Below are 25,887 nucleotides of genomic sequence, written 5' to 3' on the forward strand. Positions count from 1 at the left end.
GGTGAGACAAGGTTTCATGTGCATTTGGCACTCCTGATAAGGCCTCAATACTCAGCGAGTTCTGTGCTCTGTTCACAATGGCCATTGTGAATGGCTGCAAGCCATTTCACTCCCATTCCCACACTGACCTACCGATAGTTGGCATTATCCACTGCCAGGGTGAAGGCCCATGGAAACTAGATGAGCAACTAGATCTCATCGTTCTGTACTCTTCTCTGGTTCAGCAATCTCCTAACGGCTCCTGTCTTGTCCCTCCCATCCTCTCCTCCTTATGCGGGCAATGTCTCCTCTCCATGATCAGTCTTGACAAAGGGGTTTGATTTGAATCTTCAGTGATTCCTTTCCCTCTCTGAGATGCTGAGAATACAAGGCCATCCATGTGTATGGTTCAGTGAACAAGTTAATGTTTACTTGAACCATTTTAAGGCAAGCATTGCCTGTATGCTGCAGATTAGACCTCTTTCCGGAATCTTGGTTCTGGAGTATTATTCACTGTAGGTTAAATGCTTTCTGATTGAGTCAGAAAACTGGTAAATGGTTGCCTGTTTTCTTTCTTTTTAATCTTTGCTCATATTTTCAGAAAGAACAGTAATTGAAATTTGATTTTCCCCCTCCCCCCCCCCCCCTCATTGACGTCATAGTCTTTCTCTTTCCAACTGTGTGTTAAGTTGAGTTCATCATCCACCTGGATAAGATGCTGTGGATTTTTTGTGCAGGTTTTCAGATGTCCTTGAACATAGATCATTGCTTTTGGTTGTGTATATTAACTGACAATTCAATGGCAAACTGCAATTTTGCCTTTGCAAGGTGATTTGCGTGCAAGAATGGAGACCTTGTGCTCCAGTTACATTGGACCTTGACGAGACCACATTTTGATTATTGGGTGTAGGTTTAATTTCCCAATTCAAGGTAGGAAATACACTTGCAATAGAAGGAGGGCAGTAATGTTTCCCAGATTGATTGGGGCTCTCTTGCATAAGGGAGGGTGAGCAGAATGGGCTGATTATCTCAGGAGTTTGGAAGAATAAGAGGTGCCCTCATTGAAAAGTAGACAATTGTTTGAGAGCTCAACAGGATGTGTGCAGAGGTAATAATATAATGAGTTAATTGTCACACAAATTATACAATGTGCGTATGCTCAAAATTCTTACTTGCTGCAGCCAAACAAATATGTATAAAGAAAAAATACAAGTCAACTAATTGAATTCGGAGACAATTAAAAAGATAAGATAAATAATAATTATTCATAGTAATCCTAGTGCAAAATGTGATTTGCAGTTCTGCAGACAGTCCATGATTAGTTTACCAAGGGGAACTTCAAGATCCTGAGAGCTCTTGAACAGAAACTGTTCTTGAATCTAGACGTGCTGGCTTTCAGGCTTCTGCACCTCCCACCTGAGGGTAATAGTGAGAAGAGGTTGTGACCAAAGTGATGGGGACTCTTTATGAAGTTGGCTGCCACTATGTAGCAGTAGTTCACATAGTCATCTGCAATGGATGAGATAAGAGTTGATGGTTTCACTGGCTGGGGAATCTGGAACCAGGGGTTACATGTAAGGAGCTGAGTATTCAGGATGGAGGGCTGTTAATCTTTGGAATTTGCTATTCAATAAGGTTAAAAAGGCTTAGCTGGTATGGATATTCAAGACCGAGGTGGATGAATTTTATATGCAGGGAGTTGAGGAATATGGATTGGTTGAGGAAGTGACATAGCCATAAGATCAAGTCTCATTTAAATGGTGGAACAGGCACAAGGAGCTAAATGTCTCTTTCAGAGTTCGTATGTGACCTGGGTTAACGTGGCTGTTTCATGATGTCAGGGAGCCTTGAATTAGAAGTGTTTTCTTTTCTGTGGCAAACAATTTCTCGCAAATCCAAAATTGTACAGGTGTAAGTAAATGCTAATATTTAAATAAGTTGAAATGGAAAATGGAAGTTCTGGTGCTATTTTTATTTGGAGGATTTTAATCCTTTAATTAGTCATCTTATTAGACCCATACAAATCTTTTAAATTTCAGAAATGCTGGAGGAACTTGCCAATTTCACAGCATACATAGTAGGTAAAGATACATTACTGACATTTCAGGCCTGAGCCCTTCGTCGAGGTATGGGTGAAAAATAACGTGTCTGAATTAAAGTCTGGGGAAAGGAAAGAGGGGTGGGGAAGAATGGGAGGGGTTGGAGTACAAGCCAATAGACAAAAGGTATTATTTGGATGTGATAAGAGGAAAGGTGAGAATTGATTTTTGGCTCTGTGAAAGGAGACAGGGAAGAAAGCGAGAGACCGAGCTAGAGAAAAAGAGATGGGGGGTGGTTTTAACGGAAACTGAAGGAGTCAATGTTAACGTCATCCAGGTGGCAGATGCCCAGACGGAAGGTGAGGTTTTGTTCCTCCACTTTTGCTGGCAGTCTCACTCTGACAATGCATGAGACCATAGATAGACATGACAGCAAGGAAATGGGGCGGAGAATAGAAAAGAGTAGCCACTGGGAGATGCACACTATTGCAACGGGCAGAGCCGAGGTGCTCAATGAAGCAGTCTCGCTGTCTGTGTCCAGTCTCCACACCTCTTTTATTCATTTATTTATCCAACTTTTCCATCTACCACTTTGGCCAGAAGCTCATTCCACACTCCCACCACCCTTTGAGTGAAGAAATCCCCCCCTCATGTTTCCCCAAACTTTCCCCCTTCAATCTCAATCCATGTCCTCTTGTTTAAATCTCTTCCAGGCTCGATGTAAAAAGCCTGTTCAAACTCGTAATTTTAAATACTCTATTAAATCACCCCTCAATCTTCTATACTCCAGGTAATAAAGTTCTAGCTTGCTCAACCTTTCCCTGTAATTCAAACTCTGAAACTCAGGCAACATTCTTGTAAATCTTCTCTGCACTCTCTTGGCTTTCACCTGCATATCCTCCATTACCTACATATCTGCCCTGGCTCCATCCAACATGGAGAGGATTCTCTATGTCCTCACCTAATCCTTCCTATAATTCGGCCACCAAAACTGCACACAATATTCCCAAATTTGGGCTCACCAATGCATTATACAACTTCAGCATGACATCCCAACTCCTGTATTCAATACTCTGATTTATGAAGGCCAACATACCAAATGCTCTTCACCACCCTATCTACATGTGACACAACTTTCAGGGAATTATGTACCATAATTCCTAAATCTTTTTGTTCTACTACACTCCTTAATTGTCTACCATTTGACATGTATGACCTTTGCTGATTAGTCCTACCATTTATCAGTATTAAACTCCATCTGCCATCTTTCAACCCACCCTTCTAATTGTTCTATATCCCACTGCAAGCTTAAATAACCTTCACTGTCCACAACACAACCAATCTTCATATTATCTGCACATTTACTAATCAAATTTACCACCCTATTATCTAGATCATTAATATATAAGACTTTATAATGGATCCAGTACTAATCACTAGCCTCCAATTTGACAAACAATTTTCCACTCTCTGACATCTCCCATCTAACTATTGTGAATCCATTTCACTACTTCAACATTAATACCTCATGATTGAACCTTCCTAACCAACCTGTTAGGCGGAACCTTGTCAAAGGCCTTAGACAACATCCACAGTCTTCTCTTCATCAACCTTCTTAGTATCCTCCTTGAAAAACTCTAAGATTTGTTAAACATGATTTACCACGTACAAAACCATGTTGATTACTCCTAATTGATCCCTTCTTTGCAGATAATTGTAAACACCATCTCTAAGAACACTCTCCATTAATTCACCCACCACTGACATCAGACTCACAGGCCTATAATTACCAGGTTTACTTTTGGAACAGCAGAATCACATGAACCACATGACCTCCCCCGTGGCCAGAGACATTTTAAGCATTTCTGTCAGAACCCCTACTATTTCTACACTAACCTCCCTCAGGGACCTAGGGAATATCTTGTTAGGACCTGGAGATTTATCCACCTTTATTCTCTTTAAAATAGCCATTACTACTTCTTCATTAATCTGTATATTATCCATGACCTCGCTACCAGACTTCCTTACTTCACCTGGCTCAATATTCTTTTCCTTAGTAAATGCTGAAGAAAAAAAATCATTTAAAATTTCCCCAATCTCTTTGGACCTCACATAGCCTACCCCTCTGATCCTCAAGGAGCCCAATTTTATCTCGCTCTATACTTTTAATGGATTTATTTTTACCTTGCCTGTCAAAGCAGCCTCCTATCTCCTTTTTGGCTTTCCAATTTCTTTTTTTTAAATTTTTTTTATTTTTCCACACTATGAACCATATTAACCAAAATAGACACAAACATTTCCTTCTTGAATATACACAGTGTCTTAAGGTTTTTTTTTTAACACCCCTTATATTCCTCAAGCACTCATATATTCCCTGCTGACTATACCTGTTGTCCACATACCTCTTCCTCAATATCCTTTGAAAAGTAAGGCTCCCTATATTTTCTAACCTTTCCTTTAATCCTCACAAGGACACACTGGTTCTGTACTCTCAAAATTTCCCCTTTGCATATCCTCCATTTGTCTGTTACATCCTTCCCAGAAAATAAATGATCCCAATCCACACCTTCTAAATCCTTTTGCATCTCCTTGAAATTTACCCTGTTTCAAACAAGAATCTTAACCTTAGATCCAGCCCTATCCTTCTCCATTATTAACCTAAAACTAATAGTATTATGATCACTAGACCCAAAGTGTCCCCCTGCACAAACCTCTGTCACCTGACTTATCTCATTCAGATGCGACAGATACAGAGGAATTGAGAAAAAGGAATGGAATCCCTACAGGGGACAGGGTATGAAGAGGTGTAGTCAAGATAGTTGATGAGTTTGTAGATGTCTGTTAAGAATTTGTCTCCTGAGTTGGAGAAAGCGAGATTGAGAAATGGGAGAGTGTAGCTAGAGATGAACCAAGTGAATTTGAGGTCTGGGTGAGCAAAGTGAATAAAGTCGACGAGCTCATCATGGGTGGATGAGGCAGCACCAAAGCAGAGGAAGAATTGAATTGCCTGGGATGGCTGGTAGCATGGATTACTCCACGTAGCCAACAAAAAGGCTGGCATAGCTGGGACTTATGAAGGTACCAATGGCTATCCCTTTGACCTGGAGAAAGTGGGATGAGTCAAAGGAGAAGTTATTGAGGGTGAGGACCAGTTCTGCCAGCCAGAGGAGGGTGTTGGTGGAGGGAGACAGATTGGGTCTGTTGTCAAGAATGAAATTAAGGGCTTTGATGCCTTCGGTATGGTGGATGGAGGTATATAGTGATTGGATGATTATGGTAAAGATGAAGTGGTCGACAGATACAGAGGAATTGTGGGGACAAAATGGAGACGAGGTATGCGGATACCAGTTTGGTGGGGTAGGAGAATGTGGAAATGTTTGGTCTCCCGGGACAATTTGGTTTGTGGATCTTGGGTAGGAGGTAAAAATGAAAAGTGCTGGGCTGGGGAACAATGAGGTTGGAGGTGAAGTGCCAGTTAATGAAGAAGACAAAGGCGACATAGTCAAACAATAATCATGGCTTTTATTAGCAGAAATTAATGGTACAATAATGAAAGACAATGGGTGCATACACAGTTATACCCAAGGGGAGTGTCTTTAATGGTAGAGATAACACACGGCCAATGTCAGTAAATCAAGGCTAGGCAAGTGGAAGACTGACAGCCCAGCAGAGATTCACCACAGGAGACCATGCTACAGAGATGACTAGAAGCGATAAATTCAGAGATAGTTCATGATACAGTGGTTTGATGAGTTTTTATGGGGTCCTTTTGGATGGTTAAATAAGAGGAGGTGTCTGAGAGTTGTTGTCTGGCATCTGCCAGATAGACATCACTGTGCCTGACCACAACAGCGCCACCCTTGTCTACAGGTTTGATGGTGAGATTGGGATTAGTGCAGAGAGAGTGGAGGACCTGACGTTCCAAGGGGGTGAGATTGAACTGAATGAGGAGAGTAGTGAAGTCAATACTGTTGGTGTCTTGGTGGTTTTCCAAGTGGGTGAGATTGAACTGAGTGTCAAACAGGGCAGCACGGATGGCGTAGCAGTTAATGCAACCCCTTTTGCACTGGACCAGTCCAGGGTTCAAATCCTGCACTGTCTGTAAGGAATTTGTACATTCTTCCCATGTTATGTGGGTTTTCTCTGGGGGTTCGGGTTTCTTCCCACATTCAAAATGTATCGGGGGTATAGATTAATGGGGTGTAAGTTGGGCAGCACTAACTCGTGGGCCGAAATGGCCTGTTAGCGTGCTGTACATCCAAAATTTAGAACAAAATGTTACAGTTCCTGTTTGCAATGACAGGGGAAGATTTTTTTTAACCTTGTTGCAGACTTGGAGAGAATGACATTGACAGAATGTTGTGTTTAGCAGTATTGACCTTCACCTTAAGAGTGAAGCTAGTAATGTAATCCTTCTCTGTTCTGTTTGCAAACAAGTCTGAGTGTGTGCTCCATTGTGTTTGTCAAATGCCAGGGATATCATGATCAGTTATTTATGGAACTGCTTGACAATGACTTTGAATCAAAGAGAGCTATACAATGTTCAAGGTTGAATTGATGATAAGGGTCTGTTACTCTAATTCATCATGTAGAAAAAAAGTAAATTGTGCTCATTTAAATAGCATCAAGCAATACAGTAAAAATTCCCACACGACTCACTACCAATGCAGAGGATTTGGGCTTGAACCCAATGAGTCACCAACTTGCCTTCCAAATTCTACTTCCAATTAGCTCCAAAGAATGAATATAAGGGAACCTCTGAAGAGAATTAACATACATGTAGATTTTGTCATTGATTACAATTTACATGCAAACGTTTATAATTTTGCATTGGTGTTTAAAATATTTGGTGCTGATGGTCCTCCAGCCCAACTAGTTTATGGCAACCAAGTTGTCAACTGAAGCAAACCTGTGCCCTATGCTTGACCTGTATCCCATTAAACCATTCCTATCCATGTACCAACCTTCCATGTAAGAGTGTCTCCACAGGTTGATTTATTACTAAACCTAAGCCTTAAATTTCCTTTTAGCATCCAATATTTCACTGTATAAAGGTACTGTACTGGAAATCAATTTTGTAACCATGGCTGATCATTTTCAAAAACATCAAGATCTAAACCTGAGCCTTAAAGTAGTTTTAGTCCAAGCCAACGTAAATTGGAAAGTCCTCGTTTATAGTCACAGAGCCAAACAGCATTGACACAATCTCTTTGGCCCAACCTGCCCATGGCCAGCAAAATGGCCCATCCACATTAGTCCCACCTGCCTGTGTTAGGCTCACATCCTTCTCAACCTATCCTAACCATGCACCTGTCCAACATTTTCTTAAATATTGCAATCATACCCTGTCTCAACAACCTCCTCCAGTAGCCCATTGTATACACCGACCATTTTTGTGCAAAAAAAGACAGTATTGATCACTGTCTTAATGTAATAAATCAGTCTTGGGGCTGTGTATTAAGAATTCGATTTATGGAAAGTCTCATTTTTTATATAAAGGAAATTTCATTTTGTATAAAGTTCCTCTTACAGATTCTACTTTACATAATAAATCAAATTTATTTGTAGTACATTATTGATCTCTCAGAAACCATGCACATCTGCAAGGGAATTCATCATCCCTTCCATTACACTTTTTGCTTCTCCAAGGCTTTGGTTGCTTGACTTCTTGCATGATTTTCCAGGATTTCGCACTTTACCCACATTCCAGTGGATGGAAGGCAGGGGGTGTATACAAAGAGATAATAAAAACAGAAAAACCTGCTGTCAAGCTGAATATGTGGAAAGAGAAACTAAATGTTGAAGGCTGGTGACCTTTTCACAGAACTGGGAAGGACAGGAGGATGGAACATTGATTTTTTAAATTGCAGAGAAGGTGGGGGGGGGGGGGAGGGAGGAGGGGGAAGAGGTGTAGATAGAACAAAGGGAATATCATCGGGTGTGACCAGGACAGGGAGTGGATAGGATAAAGAGGATATCATAAAATGTAACTGGTTGTAGAAGTTATCAGGTTAATGGAGGTAGTAACAGAGGGAGATAGCTGTGTAATCAGAACAGTTGGGATACTGTTCTTCCAATTTATGTTGTACTTTGTTTGAACAATGAAGCAAGTGTTGGATGGATAGGTCCCATATTTGTGGGTAGGAGAATTAAAGTGACAGGCAGCAAGGAGCTTTGAGTCGCAGTTATTTCACCAAGAGATCACCCAGTCTATCGTTTGATTCCTCTTCTGTTTTGTGTAATACTCTGTTGATTTGGCCTCATTATTTGGAAGTTTGCGACCCAGCATCTGATTCACTCATTATTCTGGAAGGTGAGCTGGGAGTCCAGGTTACAAGTGGATTATGTGGTTAAGGGCAGGTGACGAGACTGTAAGCCAGGTTTGAGGCTGGAGCCACAGTTGGGATCCAAGGTAACAGGGCTCAGGATGGAAATTTAAGCTTGCAACAGGGTCCTGAGTGCTTGTATATTTCCTGCTCCCTTTGAACTTGCTAATTCACTGGAAAATGTATTATACTACCTAACATGCAAAGAAATGAAGTAAACATGTGTGTGAATATCTAGTTGTCTGGAAAATTTAGATTAAATTAGATTACACAGCAGTTACACAGCATATGATCAACTTTTTTTTCATTGTTTTTAGTCGTATTGCTTTTTGTATGGTCTAGTAAGCTTTCTGAATTTCAGTCGAAGAATCCATATCAATTCTTTGATCAGTTGAGCAAATTATTTGAAATATAAAATTTCCCATCCCTAATTTCATTGTTTCTAATTAATTGAACAAAGCTAAAGAAAATTAAATTGTTCCCTCTAACATGGCATCACTGCTCTTTGGCACAGGTTGAGATAAAAGTGATAAAATGCATAAGATTTAGGAGTGAATGTTGCCAGGACTCCGGGGCAGGCCAAAGAGGTTGAGCAGGCAAGGGCTTTGTTGCTTGGAGCACAGGAAGATGGGTGAAATTGTAGAGGTATACAAAATCATGAGAATGGATCGAGTAAAAACACAGCCTTTTGCCCAGAGCAGGGGAATTGATAATGAGAGGACAAATGTTTATGAGGAGAGAGAAATTTAATAGGAACCTGATGGGTAACTTGTTTTTGCACAAAAATGGTCGGTGTATACAATGGGCTACTGGAGGAGGTTGTTGAGACAGGGTATGATTGCAATATTTAAGAAAATGTTGGACAGGTGCATGGTTAGGATAGGTTGAGAAGGATGTGAGCCTAACACAGGCAGGTGGGACTAATGTGGATGGGCCATTTTGCTGGCCATGGGCAGGTTGGGCCAAAGAGATTGTGTCAATGCTGTTTGACTCTGTGACTATAAACGGGGACTTTCCAATTTACGTTGGCTTGGACTAAAACTACATATTCTTCTTGTCTCCTCCCTCCCTCTCATTCACTTTCACCAAAGCAATAATACGTCGATTTCATCATTAAATAAGACAATTGAAGAGTATAAATTTACACAAAACTTGCCTTTTCTTCTCAGTGGTTCCTCCATTCAGCTGAATGGTGATGTTCTTCCTGTGCCATGTCTCGCCTGGTACCGGCTTATTGATTAGTTCCCCATTCAGATACTGACAAATTGATGCAACAACACTCACTGGCTCTGGCCTCTGGCACTGAATGTCCCCTTAAGCCTAAAGTTCCCAAATTTGTGGCCAATTAAGTGGGAAATTGTCAACAATTGACAATATTGCCCTACAAAATCTGGTCTTTCATGTTGATGGACTAGGTCGTGTATGCTAGGACATTATAGAAAGCTAGGGAAGAATTGCAGGAGCTCTTGTAAAGATATTTACATCATCAACTTGTCCAACCCAATGAAGTGCTGGAAGACTGGAGGGTAGCTCATGATGAGCTTTTACCAAAAAAGACAAGCCAGGAACTACGTGCTAATGAGCTAAGTATCAGTCGTGGATAAGTTACTGTTGTTCTGGTTTCCGTGGCTTCCGATGCAATCAAGCACAGCACTCATAAATCTCATTATTAGCCTTTTATTAAGTAGCAAGCTACCTGGTAGAACCATCTCCTGCTATCTCACTATATTTAAAATGGAGCAGAAGGGAACCTTGTGTATAGAAGAAGTGGTAGAGGTGGGGATGTTTGGTACGTTTAAAATACATGAAATGGATACATAGGCCGGAAAAGTTTATAAGGGTATGAGCCTAATGTTGACTAATGTTGGGCTGAAGGGCCTATTTCTGTGTTGGGTGGGTTTGAATCTAGCTTTCACAGTATTCTGAACTTTGGCCATGTTACCAGGGAATAGTAGTGATCAGACACTACAAATTTCTCTCATCTGATGAGGTTTATAGAAGGAAATAGCCGATTGTACTCTGCCTTTTTTTTAAAAAAAAAGTTTGGTTTGTACATTTATAATGTCCAAAATTCAAAATTGTGGGTACCAATCCTACTAAAAAAAAATCAAATAATGCTGTAGGAGTACTTGATGTCTGTTTAAAACCATTGATAGTCTCCATAGTTTATTTGTGTGGTGTGGCATGCTGACTTCCTGTCCATCATTCTTCTCTCATTTAAAACCACCTGAAGCAAATTAACTGATCGTTTGTCTTGCTTTTTTTGATGTATTCTGTTTTATCATATTCGCCTCTCCTTTCCCCCCACCCCCACCACATGACGACCATCCAATAAGTACACTCCACCATTGTATTTCATTTGTAAAAGAGCACTTTGGGGTGATTTTGATAAATAATTTTTTGGAAGTTCTGTGATCCTTTTGTCTGAATTGGAGGCTAATGCTAAATTATTGAAAATTGCTGTTCTAAATTTTGTTGGCTCCTGCTGCAAATACAGGATTTACCTTTTCTCCCCATTTTTATGTTCTCTGTCAATGCATCTTGTTACTTTTTGTTTTTTTGCTGAACCTTTGAGTACAGGATTTTAATTTCTTCCAGACTGCCAAGGTTCTTGTGGGATCTCGCAATTATACAGACTTTGCATCCGAAGCATCATTTGATATTAAGGTATTACTCTTTTGTGCATTTTATCTTAGTTTTTACATCCCTTTAATACATCCCTTAAGGTTTCTTGTAGATTAATAGATGAGAGAAAAGAAACATGAATGGATTTAAAAGTCAGTCAAGATGTGTGGATTGCAAAATCAGGATGAAAATAGCATGCCAATTATATGGAAATAGTACTGTGGGGTGTATTCTGTTGTTTCAATTAACAAAACAATTCTTTGATATTCCAAATGTAATTATCTACCACTAAGGTATCCTGTGTTCACTATGCATCATCAACAACTTTATAATAGCACAGTAATCAGTTCTATCCACCCCTCACTTCTCCCTCTCAATCTCTTCCCTCCCTCCACATTCAATAATAAGATATAGGTGCAGAAGTAGGTCATTCAGCAATCGAATCTGCTCTGCCATTCATCATGAAGTGATCCATTCTCCCACTCAGCCCTACTCCCTTGCATTCACTTCATAACTTTTAGATACTCTGACAATTCCAACACCTATCAATCTTTTGCCTCTATCTCTGCCCGAGGCAGCAAATTTCAGATGTTCACCACGCTCTGGGTAAAGAAATTTCTCTTTATCTGTTTTAAATGGAAGCCTTTCAATCCTGAAGTTGTGCCCTCTTGTCCTCGACTCCTCTACCATGGGAAACAACTTTGCTACATCTACTCTGTCCAGGCTTTTCAACATTCAAAATGGTTCCATGAGATCCCCCTCATTCTTCTGAACTCCAAGGAGTACAGTCCAAGAGACATCAAATTTCCTCATGCACTAATCCCTACATTCCAGGAATCATTCTTGTAAATCTCTGAACCCTCTCCAATGCCAGCATAATTCTTAAATAAGGATGTCAGAACTGTACTTCCTACTCCGTGAGCCCTCACCAGTGTCCTATTCCTCTAGATATAAATGCCAATTTTGCTTTCGCCTTCTTCACCACTGACTCAACCTGGAGGTTAACCTTTTGGACAGAGGTGGCCAAACTGAGGCTCATGAGCCACAAGCAGGTCTCAGAGCTCCCGACGCCCTAATCGCAGCTTTCACCTAGGTCTCAGCTGCACTCCCATCCAAGCTCGTGATGCCCCATTTGAGCTCCTGACACCCTGGGTGCCCTCAAGATTCAAAATTCAACATTCAATAAAGACAGTGCAATATTACACGGAATTTGTTTTCATATTGCGTAAGGCAGACCGATTCGCCTGAAGCGCTCTCTTACAGTCAGAAAGAGAAGCAAAAGAGAGTTTTCCTCAGAATCAGTGAGTGTCCATGGATTTGCCTCCAATGCTTCCATAGCTACACAGAAACCAGTCCAAACCATTAGCAGCCTGAGCTCCAGATCCAAACCTCTGACACAATCAGAAACCCTTCAGTGCCCTTGGCACTCTCTGGCATCCCATGTCCTATACTTGGTACCCCTTAACCAATCTTGAGGCCATCTCCAGCAGTCCTCAGCCCGATCTGAATCCCTTGACTGCAGTCACCAGCAGCCTATGTGGGTTCCTTGTTTTGAATCACCAACAGCCTGTTGCCTTTGTTTCTTTAACAGCAGAACCCCTCACTGGTCCACCACTATGGTCACCATTTCCTCTGGTGCTGCTTCTCAGAGGGGGTGTGGTCTCCCTATTTTTCTGGTGCTTTGTGCAAGCTTTCTGCTTTCCTTGATTCTGCAACCCCTCTTGGCTGCTACTTATTAGAGGCGCTGCGATCTTGGGTGCATACCCCGCAGTCACAAAATTTTTAAATAAAACAACCATCGGCTCCATTTACATGGTGTTTAAAGACTGTGTGGAGCTGATGGCAGTCGGACTTGGCAGTTGGAACCCACGGAAGAGCTGCGTCTCTGTTCCCTGCTCTCCTCAGGTTCGCAGCAGCACTCATTACAGCAATTCTGGCAGTGCTACCTTCTTAAAAGGAATCCAATCCAAGCTCCTGACATCCTGTCCACCAGCTTGTCCGAGCTCCTGACGCCCCGGCCGCAGACTCTCATCTAGGCCCTGGCTGCCCTTCCATTCGAGCTTCCAATGCCCCAAACACAGACTAGCCACCCAGCCCCATCCAGCCACCCGCCTGCCCATCTGAGCTCCTGATGCTACAAATAACGCAGGTACTTACCGCAGTCAAAAGTGGCATGTGTGCAAGAGTCGACCGCCCCCCAAAATTTTACCCTAAAAATTGGCCTTCAAAATTCAACTATTTCTTGCGCTTACACAGTATGCGTACTTTTTGATTATTGAAACTAATACAAATTTAAAAACTATATACATGAATAAATATTAGTAGTTCTTAATATTTGTATAAAATATTTGTATTAAAATGTTCATGTCTTGCAGCTCTCAAACATTGGATGTATTGTATGTGGCTTTTGTGTTAAGCAGGTTTGGCCACCCCACTCCTGCTTTAGGGTATCCTGCATAAGGACTCCCAAGTCCCTTTTTACCTCTGATTTTTGTATTTTCTCACCATCCATATAATAGTCTGCCCTTTTATTCCTTCTACCAAAGTGTATGATCATGCACTTTCCAACATTGGGCAGGGAAGTGGCAAATGAAACATATTCTCCAAATCAATCTAAGTCTCTTTGCAGCCTCTCTATTTCTTTCTCGCTATCTGCCCCTCTACCTATCATCTGCAACTTTAGCCACAAAGCCATTTATTCTGCAATCCAAATCATTCATGTACAATGTAAAAAGAAGTGGCCCCAACACTGACCCTTGTGGTACATCACTGGTAACCAGTAGCCAACCAGAATAGGATCTCTTTATTTCCCTCTCAGTCAATGTTCTAACCATACTAGTATCTTTCCTGTAATTCTCAGTTTGTGAAGCAGCCTAATGTGTGGCACAGTGTCAAAGGCCTTTTGGAAGACTAAATATATACAATATCCACTGCATGTCTTTTGCATAGCCTGCTTGTGGTTTTGTCAAGCAAGATTTTCTCTTAAGAAAAACATGATGTGTGACAAAGATAGGCCAAAGACATCTACAGGTACTCCGTAACCTCATCCTTGACAATAGGCTCCAACAACTTCCCAACCACCATGTTGGGCTGACAGGTTTATAATTTACTTTTGCTTCCTCCCTCTCTTTTTAAATAAGAGTGACCGTTACAATTTTCTCATCCTCTGGAACCATGCCAGAATCTAATGATTCTTGGAAGATCATTACTAGTCCCTTCACATCATAATACTGACTTCTTTCAGAACCTGAGGGTGCATTCCATCTGGCCCAGGATACACATCTACCCTTAGACCTTTCAACTTCCCAATTAGCTTCTCAGTGGTGATCGTGACTGGCACTCGCCTCTCTTCCCTGACACTCTTTGAAGTTCAGTATACTACCAATGCCTTCCACAGTGAAGGCTGATGTAAAATACTTATCCAATTCCTCTGGCATCTCCTTTCTCCCATTATAATTTCTGCAGCATCATTTTCTATCGATCCTATATCTACTTTTGCCTTATGTTTACTCTTAATGCACTTAAAAACTCTTTTAGTATCCTTTTTGATATTATTTGCTATTTCAAGGTTAATCTTTTCCTTCCCAATGACATTCTTAGTTGCTTTCTGTATGCTTTTAAAAGCTTTCCAGTCCTTCATCTTCCCACTAGTTTTTGCTTCCTTTTACGTGCTTTCTTTTGTCTTTACTTTGGCTTTGACATCTCTTGTCAGCCTCAACTGTGTCTTTTTTCCATTCAAATATTTCCTCTTTTTGGTATATATCTGTCCTGCACTTCCTTGTTTCTTGTAGAAACTCCAGCCATTTCTTCTCTGGTGTCCAACCTGTTTGTGTCCCTTTCCAATCAACTTTTGCCAGTTTCTCTCTCCTACCTCAGTAATCTCCTTTGCTCCACTGGTGCACTGACAGCTCTGACTTTAGTTTTTCCCTCTGAAACTGCAGGACGAATTCATCATATTATGATCACACCCTTACTTTCGGCTCCATTATCAACTTTGGTTCATCATAGAATTTCCATTTCCCTGGTCAGTTCAGCCACAAGCTATTTTAAGAAGCCATCTCCTAGGCATCCTACAAATTCTCTTGAGACCCAGTTCCAATCTAATCTACTTGCATGTTAAAATCCTCCATGACTACCATAACATTGCCCTTCTGACACAACTTTTCTTACTTCAGTGCTACTTGTTTGGACATTATATCATTATGGTAAAATTGATGAGGGTAGGGCAGTAGATGTAGTCTATATGAATCTCAGTAAGGCGTTGGATGAGATCCACCACAAAATACTTATCTGGAAGGTCAAGAGGCATGGGATCAGTGGAACCTTGGTTGTCTGGATAAAAAATTGGCTTGCAGGAAGAAGACCGAGAGTAGTGGTGGAAGGGAGGTACTCTGCATGGAGGGCAGTGACTAGTGGAGGGCCACAGGGATCAGTTCTCGGTCCCTTTCTCTTCATGATTTTTATAAACGATCTGGACGATGATACAGAAATTTGGGTGAGTAAGTTTGCGGATGACACAAAGATTGGAGGAATTGTAGATGGAGCTGAAGGTTGCAAGAGAACATAAACAGGATGCAGTGTTGGGCAGAAAAACGGCAGTGAAGTAAAATCTGGACAAGTGTGAGGTGATGCATTTTGGCAGGACAAATTGAAAAGCAGAGTACAGGGTTAACAGTCAGTTAATTAAGAGCCTGAATGAACAGGGATCCTGGGGTTCATGTCCATACATCTCTCAGGGTAGTTGCTGAGATTGATAGGATAGTTAAAAAATCCTATGGGATTCTGGGCTTTATTAATGGAGGATTAATGTGGAGAAGGGTAGAGAAATCATGTTGCAGCTTTGTGTCTCCGGTGAGACCACATTTGGAGAAGTGTGTCCAGTTCTGATTGCCTCATTATAGGAAAGATGTGGAGGCTATGGAAAAGGTGCAGAGGAGGTTTACCAGGATGTTGACTGGATTGGAGGACATGTCTTATGAGACAAGGTTGGCAAAGCTGGGACTTTTCTCTTTGGAGCATAGAAGGATGACAGGGGTCTTCAGAATTATGAAAGGCATAGATAGGTTGGACAGCCAATACCTGTTTGCTAGGGTGGGAACAACAACCACTAGAGGACATATGTATAAGATTAAGGGAGGGAAGTATAGGGGAGACATCAAGGATAGGTTTTTATTTATACACAGAATTGTTGAGGCCTGGAATGCCTTGCCAGCAGTGTTGGTAGAGGCTGAAACATTAGGGGGTCTTTAAAAAAAAAAAACTATTAGATAGGCACATGGATGAAAGTAGAGGGTTATATAGGGTGGGGGGGGCTGGTTTATCATTTTTATATGGTTTGGCATAACGTGACGGACTGAAGGGCTCATGCAGTGCTGTAATGTTTTAATGTTTCATAATTGTGCTCAAGAAGGAACATGCGTAAAAATGACAAAATATGTTTTTATTAACTAGAATTGAATAGTATTTAATTTTGCTTTGGTGTTGACATGGTGCTGTGAGTGAAGATCATTCATTAAGATTTTTAAGTTTATATTTGCAACTGACTAATATTATTTGCCTAAATATTCATGACATCTTTTGATTTAAAGTCAAGTTGGTTAAAACTTGGAGTGAAATAATGAAATGTTTTCCAAGGGATAAAATGTGCATGCCCCAGTTGGAACAGTGTGTTGAATTTCACTATACAGACCCAGGAGTGGAGAATGGATAAAGTATAAAGAGGCCCTATTGTCTCTGGAGGATGAAAGTATATTCTGGAAATTGTAAAGAATAAATAATTTATCGGGTGGGAAGGGTAGAAGTTTTTTGCTGCCATTTTTAAAGAAATTTTGCACCTTCTACAAAAGTCATCTTGGGCATTCACCTGCTTCCACCCTCTTCATGTTGCATAAAGGAAAGGTTGTTGAAAATATTCATCAAAAATATTTTAATATTTTTTAAAATTAGGGTTCTTAGTGAACAGGATATCACCAATAATTCTGATGAAGTTTTGGTCAATAACACTGGACAACAAATTTTTTCAGAAGCTTGGATTCCTGAAAAAAAAAGGGGAATATGATAGACAGCTTCAAACTGAACACAAATATATTAGATTGGCTGTATTACTTAAGAAGTTGGAGAAACATTAAATTAACTTTTAATGACTTTTAACACGATTAATTGCATAACGGTGATGACACGTTGCATTAGTTCAAATGACCTAAAAATGTTTTGTCTCTGATTTTTGTTTACATTCGGCATCTGATGCCTCTCGTGTCATTGTCCAACAAATAGTCAGCCAGCATTGATGAATTCCAGTTGCCCAGATACTAATTTTCAATGGTTGCAATGTCCTGGTGAAACCTCTCACCATGTTTGTCACTGACTGTACCAAGATCAGCAGGGAAGAAGTCCAAATGAATGCAGAAAAGGAATTTTCTATGACATGTTGGACTTCATGGTTTTGTATGGTTGAAGTATGTTAAAAATATGACAGGAAATCAGAAAAATAGTTTGTATCTAAAAATAAAGGTATATGATAGGAAAATTTTAAGGTGTTTTGATGATCAGCAGCCCAAAATGTATAAAATGCACCCAAAAATGTTCAGGAAGAAAAGTCTTTGTTGTCCAGTGTAATAAGTTTATTATTAAATATTATTTATTTCTATAACAAGTATAGATTGTCAATATTAGTTAATTTCATCTGGTGCAGACTCACTTTCAAACTATGACCACAGCTCATTCACAGAAATTATCAACATTCTCCATAATTACTTAGTGTAAACATTAGCATAGAATATTAGTTGTGCACTCATCATATGCATTTTCAGGAAGATTTCCTGTTGTTTAATGTTGTTGGTGTCTGAAGAATTTTTCATTGTTTTAAACCCAGAAATGTGATTTGCATCGTCTTGAAGAAGGTCCTCCCAGCACAACCATCCTGACGAGAGAAGATGGACTTAAGTACTACCGGACAATGCAATTAATTCGTCGCATGGAACTCAAGGCAGATCAGTTGTACAAACAAAAGATCATTCGTGGGTTCTGCCATTTGTATGATGGTCAAGTATGTAATGGACAATTATAACTCCTTCAGAGGAAAAAAAATTCAGTTAGTCTGTAAAACAAAGTCCGAGCAAAAATACTACAGGTGCTAGAGATATGAAAGCGATTTTAGCTTTCTGTCATTTGCATTTGGCATTTTTTCTTCTATAAAATGGTTAGTTTAACAATATGTTCTGTTCAAATAACTTGTATACATTTGCTTTGGTGATTTGTGGAAAGTTCAAGGGAGAATTTTCACAGTTGTCTATTTATCGATTAAAATATCCATGTGCTAAACTTAATACAAAGCAGAAATAATCTTTCTGAAACATGAGAATGCTCAAATCCTGTCAAAGATTTAAGTTTACATCACACTTTACAATAATCGTTATGTCTGAGGTTCTCCTAAAGTGAAGCCTAATGTGCGAAGTCCAACAAGAAGCCAGGCTTACAAAATTGAACTCTGCACTTGCCTTCTCTGTGGCACAGTAAACCAGGGGACAGATTTTCTGTCCAGACATAAGGACTTCTTTTGGACGTACCTGTGTTTTTCAGTTGAATCAAATCCAGCACCAGGGTAAGCTTAAGCTAATAGCAATGTCTTATGCTGCTGCTGGCTGCCCCTGTCCTTATATTATGCACATCCTTTTATTCATCTTCTATGTTGAATGTTTGTACCATTTTATTTCCGTTTATCCTTTACTTTTGGCTCATTTACTCTTTCTTTCCATACAGTACTTGTAGAACGTTACATTTTCTTGTTGAAGGTAGAAATTTGTTTTTATGCTTATTGATATTGCCAATCTGACTTGCCTTGAGAGTGCTATATTGGAACACCTGAAATCAGTTGCAGTTAACCCAATAAGTTGTGATATTCTGTATTGGCTGTTCATTTTTGGTCTGGTTTTTAAATAACCTAAAGCAGAGATGGAATTGCCTTAAGCGATACTTGCAGCTTTACTCAAATAGTAATTTTAGGATGACTGAATTTTCTTTTACTGTGTAGGAGGCTTGTTGTGTTGGAATTGAAGTTGCGATTAATCCGACAGACCACCTTATAACAGCGTATCGGTCTCATGGTTTCACCTACACACGTGGGGTTTCTGTGAAAGAAATCTTGTCCGAGCTCACTGGTAAGATGTGATTTTAAATAAAAAAAGTCTTGTTAATAATAAGTTTGTCGTGCACACAAGTCCAAAGTAAAGGTGCGCCTAAGTTTTTACAAAAGAACTTTATAGTATACATTAAATTACTGTACAGAAATTGACAATATAAAAGTGATGCTTGATGAGTGCAGACAGGCCTTTTCATGGTGTTAGAGTAGTTTATACTTTTGCTAATAAAGAGAGGGTCAAAATCCTGAGAGCCTTTTTGGGGATGGTGGGGGGGGGGGGTGGTGGTGGTGGGGGGGAACTTCTGCAGTCTTCTGAATGTACTTCCCAAAGGTAGTAGCGAGAAGAGATTGTGACCAGGGTAATAGGGGTCTGTTATAATGTTGACTGTTGCCTTGAGTCAGCACTTCATTAATATATCTTCACTGGATGGGAAGTCAAAGTGTGTGATGGACTTCACTATGTTCGCTACTTTTTGTGCTTTTGGGCAAACCAGGGCTTAATACTCTCAGTAAGTATACTTTCTGCAGAAGTTTGATAGAGTATATGATGGCATGCAAAATCTCTTCAAACTTCTTAGAAAGTAGAAGTGTTTTATGTGTCTTCCTATGTTTTCCTCAATGTCCTACCATCCAAACTGGTCTACAGATGATGCTATAGCTTTGACCTTCTCCCCCATCCTGACCCATCCAGAGAATGATGCTTTATACACCAGGATGTTGTTCATTGACTACAGCTCACCATTCAACATGATCAGATTTCATAGGCTGGTGGATAAACTGTCTTTGTTGCAACTGGATTCTGGACTGCTTGACCGAAAGACCACAGTCAGTCTGGATTAGCAGCAAAATCTTGTCCCATCACACTAGGCACTGGCAAATTTCAGGGCTGTATGCCCAGCCTGCTACTTCAGGCTGCTGTCTCACAGCCGCACTGCCACATTCGGTTTAAACAAAATCATCAAGTTGTGGATAAAAGAGCAGTAGTTGGGCCTCATCAGTAGCAATGATGATTTAATATTAATAATTAGCTTACAGAGAGGAGGTTGGGGGAAGAGACCTAAAATGGTGCAAGAACAACAACCTGAGTCTCAATGTGGACAAGACAAAGCAGATGATTGTGGATGTTAGGACGACAAAGGTCGACCATTCTCCAATATGCATCCATGGTTCAGTCATGGAAAGGGAAGTAGGCACCAATGCATATCAAGGATGACTTATCCTGGACCCACAACCCCTCATTATTCAGGAAAACGCAGCAGTGCCCACACCTCCTAAGGAAGTTGAAGAGAGCAATGGTACCGGTTTCCATCTTGACAACTTTATTATAGCAGCACAATTGAGAGCGTCCTGTTTGGCTGCATCATTGCATGGTATGGAGGCTGCACAGCATTGGTCTGGAAGTTAAGACCAAGGACCATCAAAATGGTTAAAATAGGGGTCTGCCTATCTCTTGATGATATTTACTGGAGCATTGCTTAAATAGGGCTCAAAGAATTATAGAAGATCCTTTCTATTCATCGCACAGCATATTTGAACCACTAGGTACAGAAGCTTCTTCCCACAGGTAGTGAAATTGATGAACACTATATCCTGTAACTGAGTAAATCAACCCAAAATATTTTAATATAATTATTTTAAATTTTATGTTTACTGTATATATGTGACTTATGTACTGTCTATTGTGTGTGTACTGTGGTTCAGAAAAACAATATCATCAGTTTGTCTATGTACAGGAACATAGGAAGTAGGAACAGGAGTAGGCCAAAAATGGCTCATCGAGCCTGCCCCGCCATTCAATACGATCATGGCTGATCTAATTTGTGACCTAACTCCACCTACCTGCCTTTTCCCCATATCCCCTAATTCCTCTATCATGTAAAAATTTATCTAACCGAATTTTAAATATGTTTAATGAGGCAGCCTCAACCACTTCCCTGGTTAGAGAATTCTAACCATTCACTACTCTCTGAGAAAAACTATTTTTCCTCATCTCTGTCCTAAATCTACTCCCCCGAATCTTGAGACTGTGTCCTCTCGTTTTAGTTTCCCCGGCCAGCTCAAAAAACCTTCCTACATCTATCCTATCCATACCCTTCATAATCCTATATGTTTCTATAAGATCTCCTCTCATTCTTCTGAACTCGAGCGAATACAATCCTAGATGATTTAATCTTTCATCATAAGTCAACCCCTTCATCCCAGGGATCAACCTAGTAAACCTCCTCTGGACCATCTCCAAAGCCAGTATATCCTTCCTCAAATATGGAGACCAGAACTGGACACAGTACTCCAGGTGTGGTCTCACCAGTACCTTATACAGTTGCAACATTACCTCCCTACTCCTGAATTCGATTCCTCTAGCGATGAAGGCCAACATTCCATTTGCCTTCTTAATAACCTGCTGCACCTGCAACCTAACTTTTTGCGATTCATGCACAAGCACTCCCAAGTCCCTCTGCACAACAGCATGCTGTAGTTTTTCACCCTTTAAATAATATGCAGCTCTTTTATTTTTCTTGCCAAAGTGGATAACCTCACACTTACTAACATTGTACTCCATGTGCCAGACCTTTGCCCACTCATCCAGCTTAACTATATCCCTCTGCAGACTCTCCACATCCTCATTACAATTTGCTCTTCCACTCAATTTGGTGTCATCCGCAAACTTGGCTACACCACATTTTGTCCCCTCCTGCAAGTCATCAATGTAAATGATGAACAGTTATGGGCCTAACACCGACCCCTGCGGCACCCCACTTACCACTCTCTGCCAACCTGAAAGACTCCCATTTATCCTGACACTCTGCCTCCTGTCAGACAACCAATTTTCAATCCAGGCCAATATTTTTCTCCGGACTCCACTTTCCTGTAACTTACTGATAAGTCTCTTGTGCGGCACCTTATCAAATGCTTTCTGGAAATCCAAATATACAACATCAACCTGTTCCCCTCTATCCACCGCACCCATTATATCCTACAGTCAGATTAACTTCCAAGAGTAGATCAGAGATGGCATCTCGCAGCAAGTAACCCACTTCCTAACACTGCAAAACCTTTGAGCCATCTAATCAGCATTAATTGAGTGTGTGATATTATTATACTTGGCATGCCTGATCAAGTCCCAATCTAACAATGTTCCAAGAAGCATTCAGGACAAAGCAACCTACTGCATTGGCATGTTATGCATTACCCTAAGTGAGCATAATCAAGGTTTGTTATGCAGAAAATGTACTGCCATTATTCCAGTCAAGTCAAATTTATTGTCATCTGATTGTACAAGTACAACCTGATGAGACAGTGTTCTCCGGTCCTTGGTACAAAGCAAGCAGACTTGCAATACATATGCAGAACAAGTATTTTATCTACACAAATAAATATTGTTTTGTACATATGAGGGTCTCAGATGGTAAACAGTTCCTTTGGTCTTTCAGCTTTTCGCTGTTTGTGGGAAGAAGCTGTTCCTCAGCCTGATGCTGTTGCCTCTCATACTCCTATATTTTTTCATGAAGGTTACTCTGGCCATGTCCTTCAAACTCCTTTTTACCATGCAGAAGAGTAATGATAGCGGGCACACCCATCAACAACTGCACTGTACCAATGCATATCAAGGGATGACTCCTCTTTTTTAAAAAAAAATCCTTATTGCAATTTTCCACACTGTTTTTTCTCATTGAATCCCATGATATAAATGGAGATACATTCCTACAGGAAGTTTCTTTTCCCTCAACAGTATTGATCAGCTCCACCGCAGCCCCCCTCCCAAATTAACACCCATCTCAAGGTGAGCAGTCTAGAGGCAGAGGAATTTTGATTATGTTGTAAACAAAAGAGAAAATGTTTTAATAAACGAGAAATGTAGTGTTTGATGAGAATCATTGCACAAGTATCAATGGAAGAGATTCCATGAGAGCAAATTTCTATTCCATGTATCAAATTTTTGGTAGAGATTTGTGAATTGCTCGAGGGTGAATTTCCATTACCAAAACTGGGTAATACATTAGATATCATGGTTGGTTTATTGGCACACAAGAAGCCTTGTCCAACAACATTATGGGTATACTACTGCAGCAATTCAAGACACCATCTCATCATGACTTTCTTAGACAAAAAGAGATGAGCCGTAAAATGTTGTCCACTCACTGATAAATGAATCCTTTTCAAAAAAAAGTATGAAACTAGAGCTTGTACTTTTTGAGGCGCCCCCTTTGTTACATAAATGTGTACTGCACTTGACCCCAGCATCTACAAATTTTCTTGTTTAACACCCTTTGATACACTTAGGCTTAGAATATACAATGTTTTTCATTTGCAAAATAAGAGCCTGACATTGAGTATATTGTAGATCATAAGACCAAATAGTCATAGACCACAAAGTTCGTCTTGCATTTTTTGTTTATCTTTGTTAGCACAAAATCGGTATTTTGCTCGAATCCCTCAGGTTTTGGAGTTTTATTATTAAAAAAAATCTTTAATTGACTGCTTCTGTTTCTCATGAAATTGTTTATGGTCTGAATAGGTAGACGAGGTGGCTGTGCAAAAGGCAGAGGTGGATCCATGCATATGTATGCTAACAAATTCTACGGTGGCAATGGCATTGTTGGTGCGCAGGTAATGACTGGTCCACAGGATCTCACCAATCTGATCTAAAACTGTAAGATTATTTCATGGCATGCACATCCACAGTATTTATGAAGTAATGGATGGAAAGACCGAACATCTGATTTCTAATTGCTTCTCAGGTTCCTCTTGGAGCAGGGATTGCACTATCTTGTAAATACTTGGAGAAGAGCGAGATTTGCGTGTCTTTGTATGGCGATGGTGCTGCCAATCAGGTAAAAAAATGTGCTTTCTGTTCAGTTGTGTGATGGTGTAAAACAGTAGAGCTAGCTCTAGGGACTTGTGCTTCAGGCTATGTAAATGTCTTGCTGAGAAATGGTTGAACTACCAGAGGTCCTTCCTTCAGATCCTGTGGCACTATTTCAAAGAAGAGCAGAGGAGTGTTCCTAGATATTTTGGCAAGTATTTATCTCTTAGATAACTAAAATGGGTTATTTGGTTCAGTACTACTCCAATTATCGAAAATAGCCAGGACTGGGCCTATTTTGGATAAACGATATTTTCGGACAACTAGTCATTTTTTAAAAACAACCCAGTAACAATGTTTAAACAACAAGGGAAGGTGGAGGGAATCAAAATGGCATCTCAGAGATGCACATGAGCATTCTGGGTTTAAAATTTTTTCAACCTGTGACATCAGTTAAGCTCAGAAAAAATTTCAGATAACTGAGGATTTCTGATTGTTTTGGATATCTTCATTTATCTGGAAATTTTCGGAGGTGAAATGACGTCATTTTGGCTTCAAATGTTTTTGGATAAATGAAATCCTCAATTATGCGAAAAATCTTGGGAGCCGAACAGACGACATTTCCGGGTCCAAAAAAAATTTTGGATAACAGGATTTCGGAAAATCTGATTTTGGATAATCGGAGTTGTATTGTATTTATATATAATGGGAGCTTTTTTGCAGATTGACTGATACATTTTCTATATCACAACAGTGACCACACTTGATTAAAACCATTATAATTATGATAAATACTAAATTACAATTCAAGACATTTGTGTATCAGTCATTTGAGCTGAATGTAAATAATTGGAAACCTTAAACTAGTTATGTGGCTCTATAAGTACACTCTGCAGCTAAGAACATGTCAGGCATAAGATGTCTGTTGTGGCTTAACGCACACCACAGCACAATGCATGAACAAGCTCTGATCTTTTTATTGATTAATTACATCTTAAATACAGTGTGTAGTGCTCCATGAATTTTAGTCAAGTTTTAAGAAAAGGGCTAATGACATGCATCCGAAATCTGAGAAGTCTTCCGATGGGTGGGATCTTTTAAAGTGTTTTACAGTTTGAAGCATCAAGGTGAGAATTTCTTCATGTACTTTGTTTTGCCTTTTTAATCTATTTAAATCGCATTATTTATATCAATTTTTAGGGTCAAATTTTTGAAACCTATAACATGGCAATGCTTTGGAAGCTGCCCTGCATATTTATCTGTGAGAACAATAGATATGGTATGGGTACATCCGTGGAGAGAGCAGCAGCCAGCACCGACTATTTTAAGAGAGGTGACTACATCCCTGGTCTGAGGGTAAGACGGTAATCAATTTGATAAAACATTGTAAATCAGGAACCATTCATCGGTTTTATAATCCACATGTTGTTCCTTTAATATCTAAAGTGGGAATACAGATATTCTAACTAGCTGGTAATTTTTAAACTAAATACAGTAAAATCCCCAGCATCTACAGGGATTGAAGATGCTGGTAATGTGAATTTTCCAGTTGCCTGAGACACACTCTTACAATGCCTAATTAATATACCAGCATTCAAAATAAACAGTTTAAAAGACAGTGCCAAATGTAATTTGGGGGGAAAAAAAATCAATATTGTAGTCATTAATTATGTAAAGTTCACTTTAATCAGGTAATTCCCATCACTTACAAAATTTAATTTTAAATTCGAACCCTGGTCGTTGGCACTTCAACAGCGTTGTGCTAATTGCTTTGCTAACCATGCTGCCATCATAATTAACACTCCCCCCTCACATCTACAGATAAAGCCTTACAAATATACAATATTAATAAAGAATCTTACTAGGCAGGGATAGGGAGACACTTTGCGAGAGTCGCCCCAGCATTGGCCGACTCTTCATCCTGTGCACTACCATTTTTTTCACACTTTGCTCAAACAGCTGCTGCGGGCAGGCACG

General features: G+C 40.0%; 1 protein-coding gene across 1 annotated transcript in view; it reads left to right on the forward strand.

The window, feature by feature from the left end:
* Window positions 1-25,887, forward strand: part of LOC138738844 (pyruvate dehydrogenase E1 component subunit alpha, mitochondrial-like) — a 58,078-nt gene that overhangs the window by 13,911 nt on the left and 18,280 nt on the right. Inside the window, exons 2-7 of the mRNA XM_069889925.1 lie at window positions 10,943-11,011; window positions 17,841-18,014; window positions 18,999-19,125; window positions 23,623-23,714; window positions 23,846-23,938; window positions 25,111-25,266. Of these exons, the coding sequence (XP_069746026.1) occupies window positions 10,943-11,011; window positions 17,841-18,014; window positions 18,999-19,125; window positions 23,623-23,714; window positions 23,846-23,938; window positions 25,111-25,266 (711 nt within the window). The remainder of the gene's footprint in view (window positions 1-10,942; window positions 11,012-17,840; window positions 18,015-18,998; window positions 19,126-23,622; window positions 23,715-23,845; window positions 23,939-25,110; window positions 25,267-25,887) is intronic.

Source organism: Narcine bancroftii, chromosome 7 (genome assembly GCF_036971445.1).
Source record: "Narcine bancroftii isolate sNarBan1 chromosome 7, sNarBan1.hap1, whole genome shotgun sequence".
Classification (NCBI taxonomy): domain Eukaryota; kingdom Metazoa; phylum Chordata; class Chondrichthyes; order Torpediniformes; family Narcinidae; genus Narcine; species Narcine bancroftii.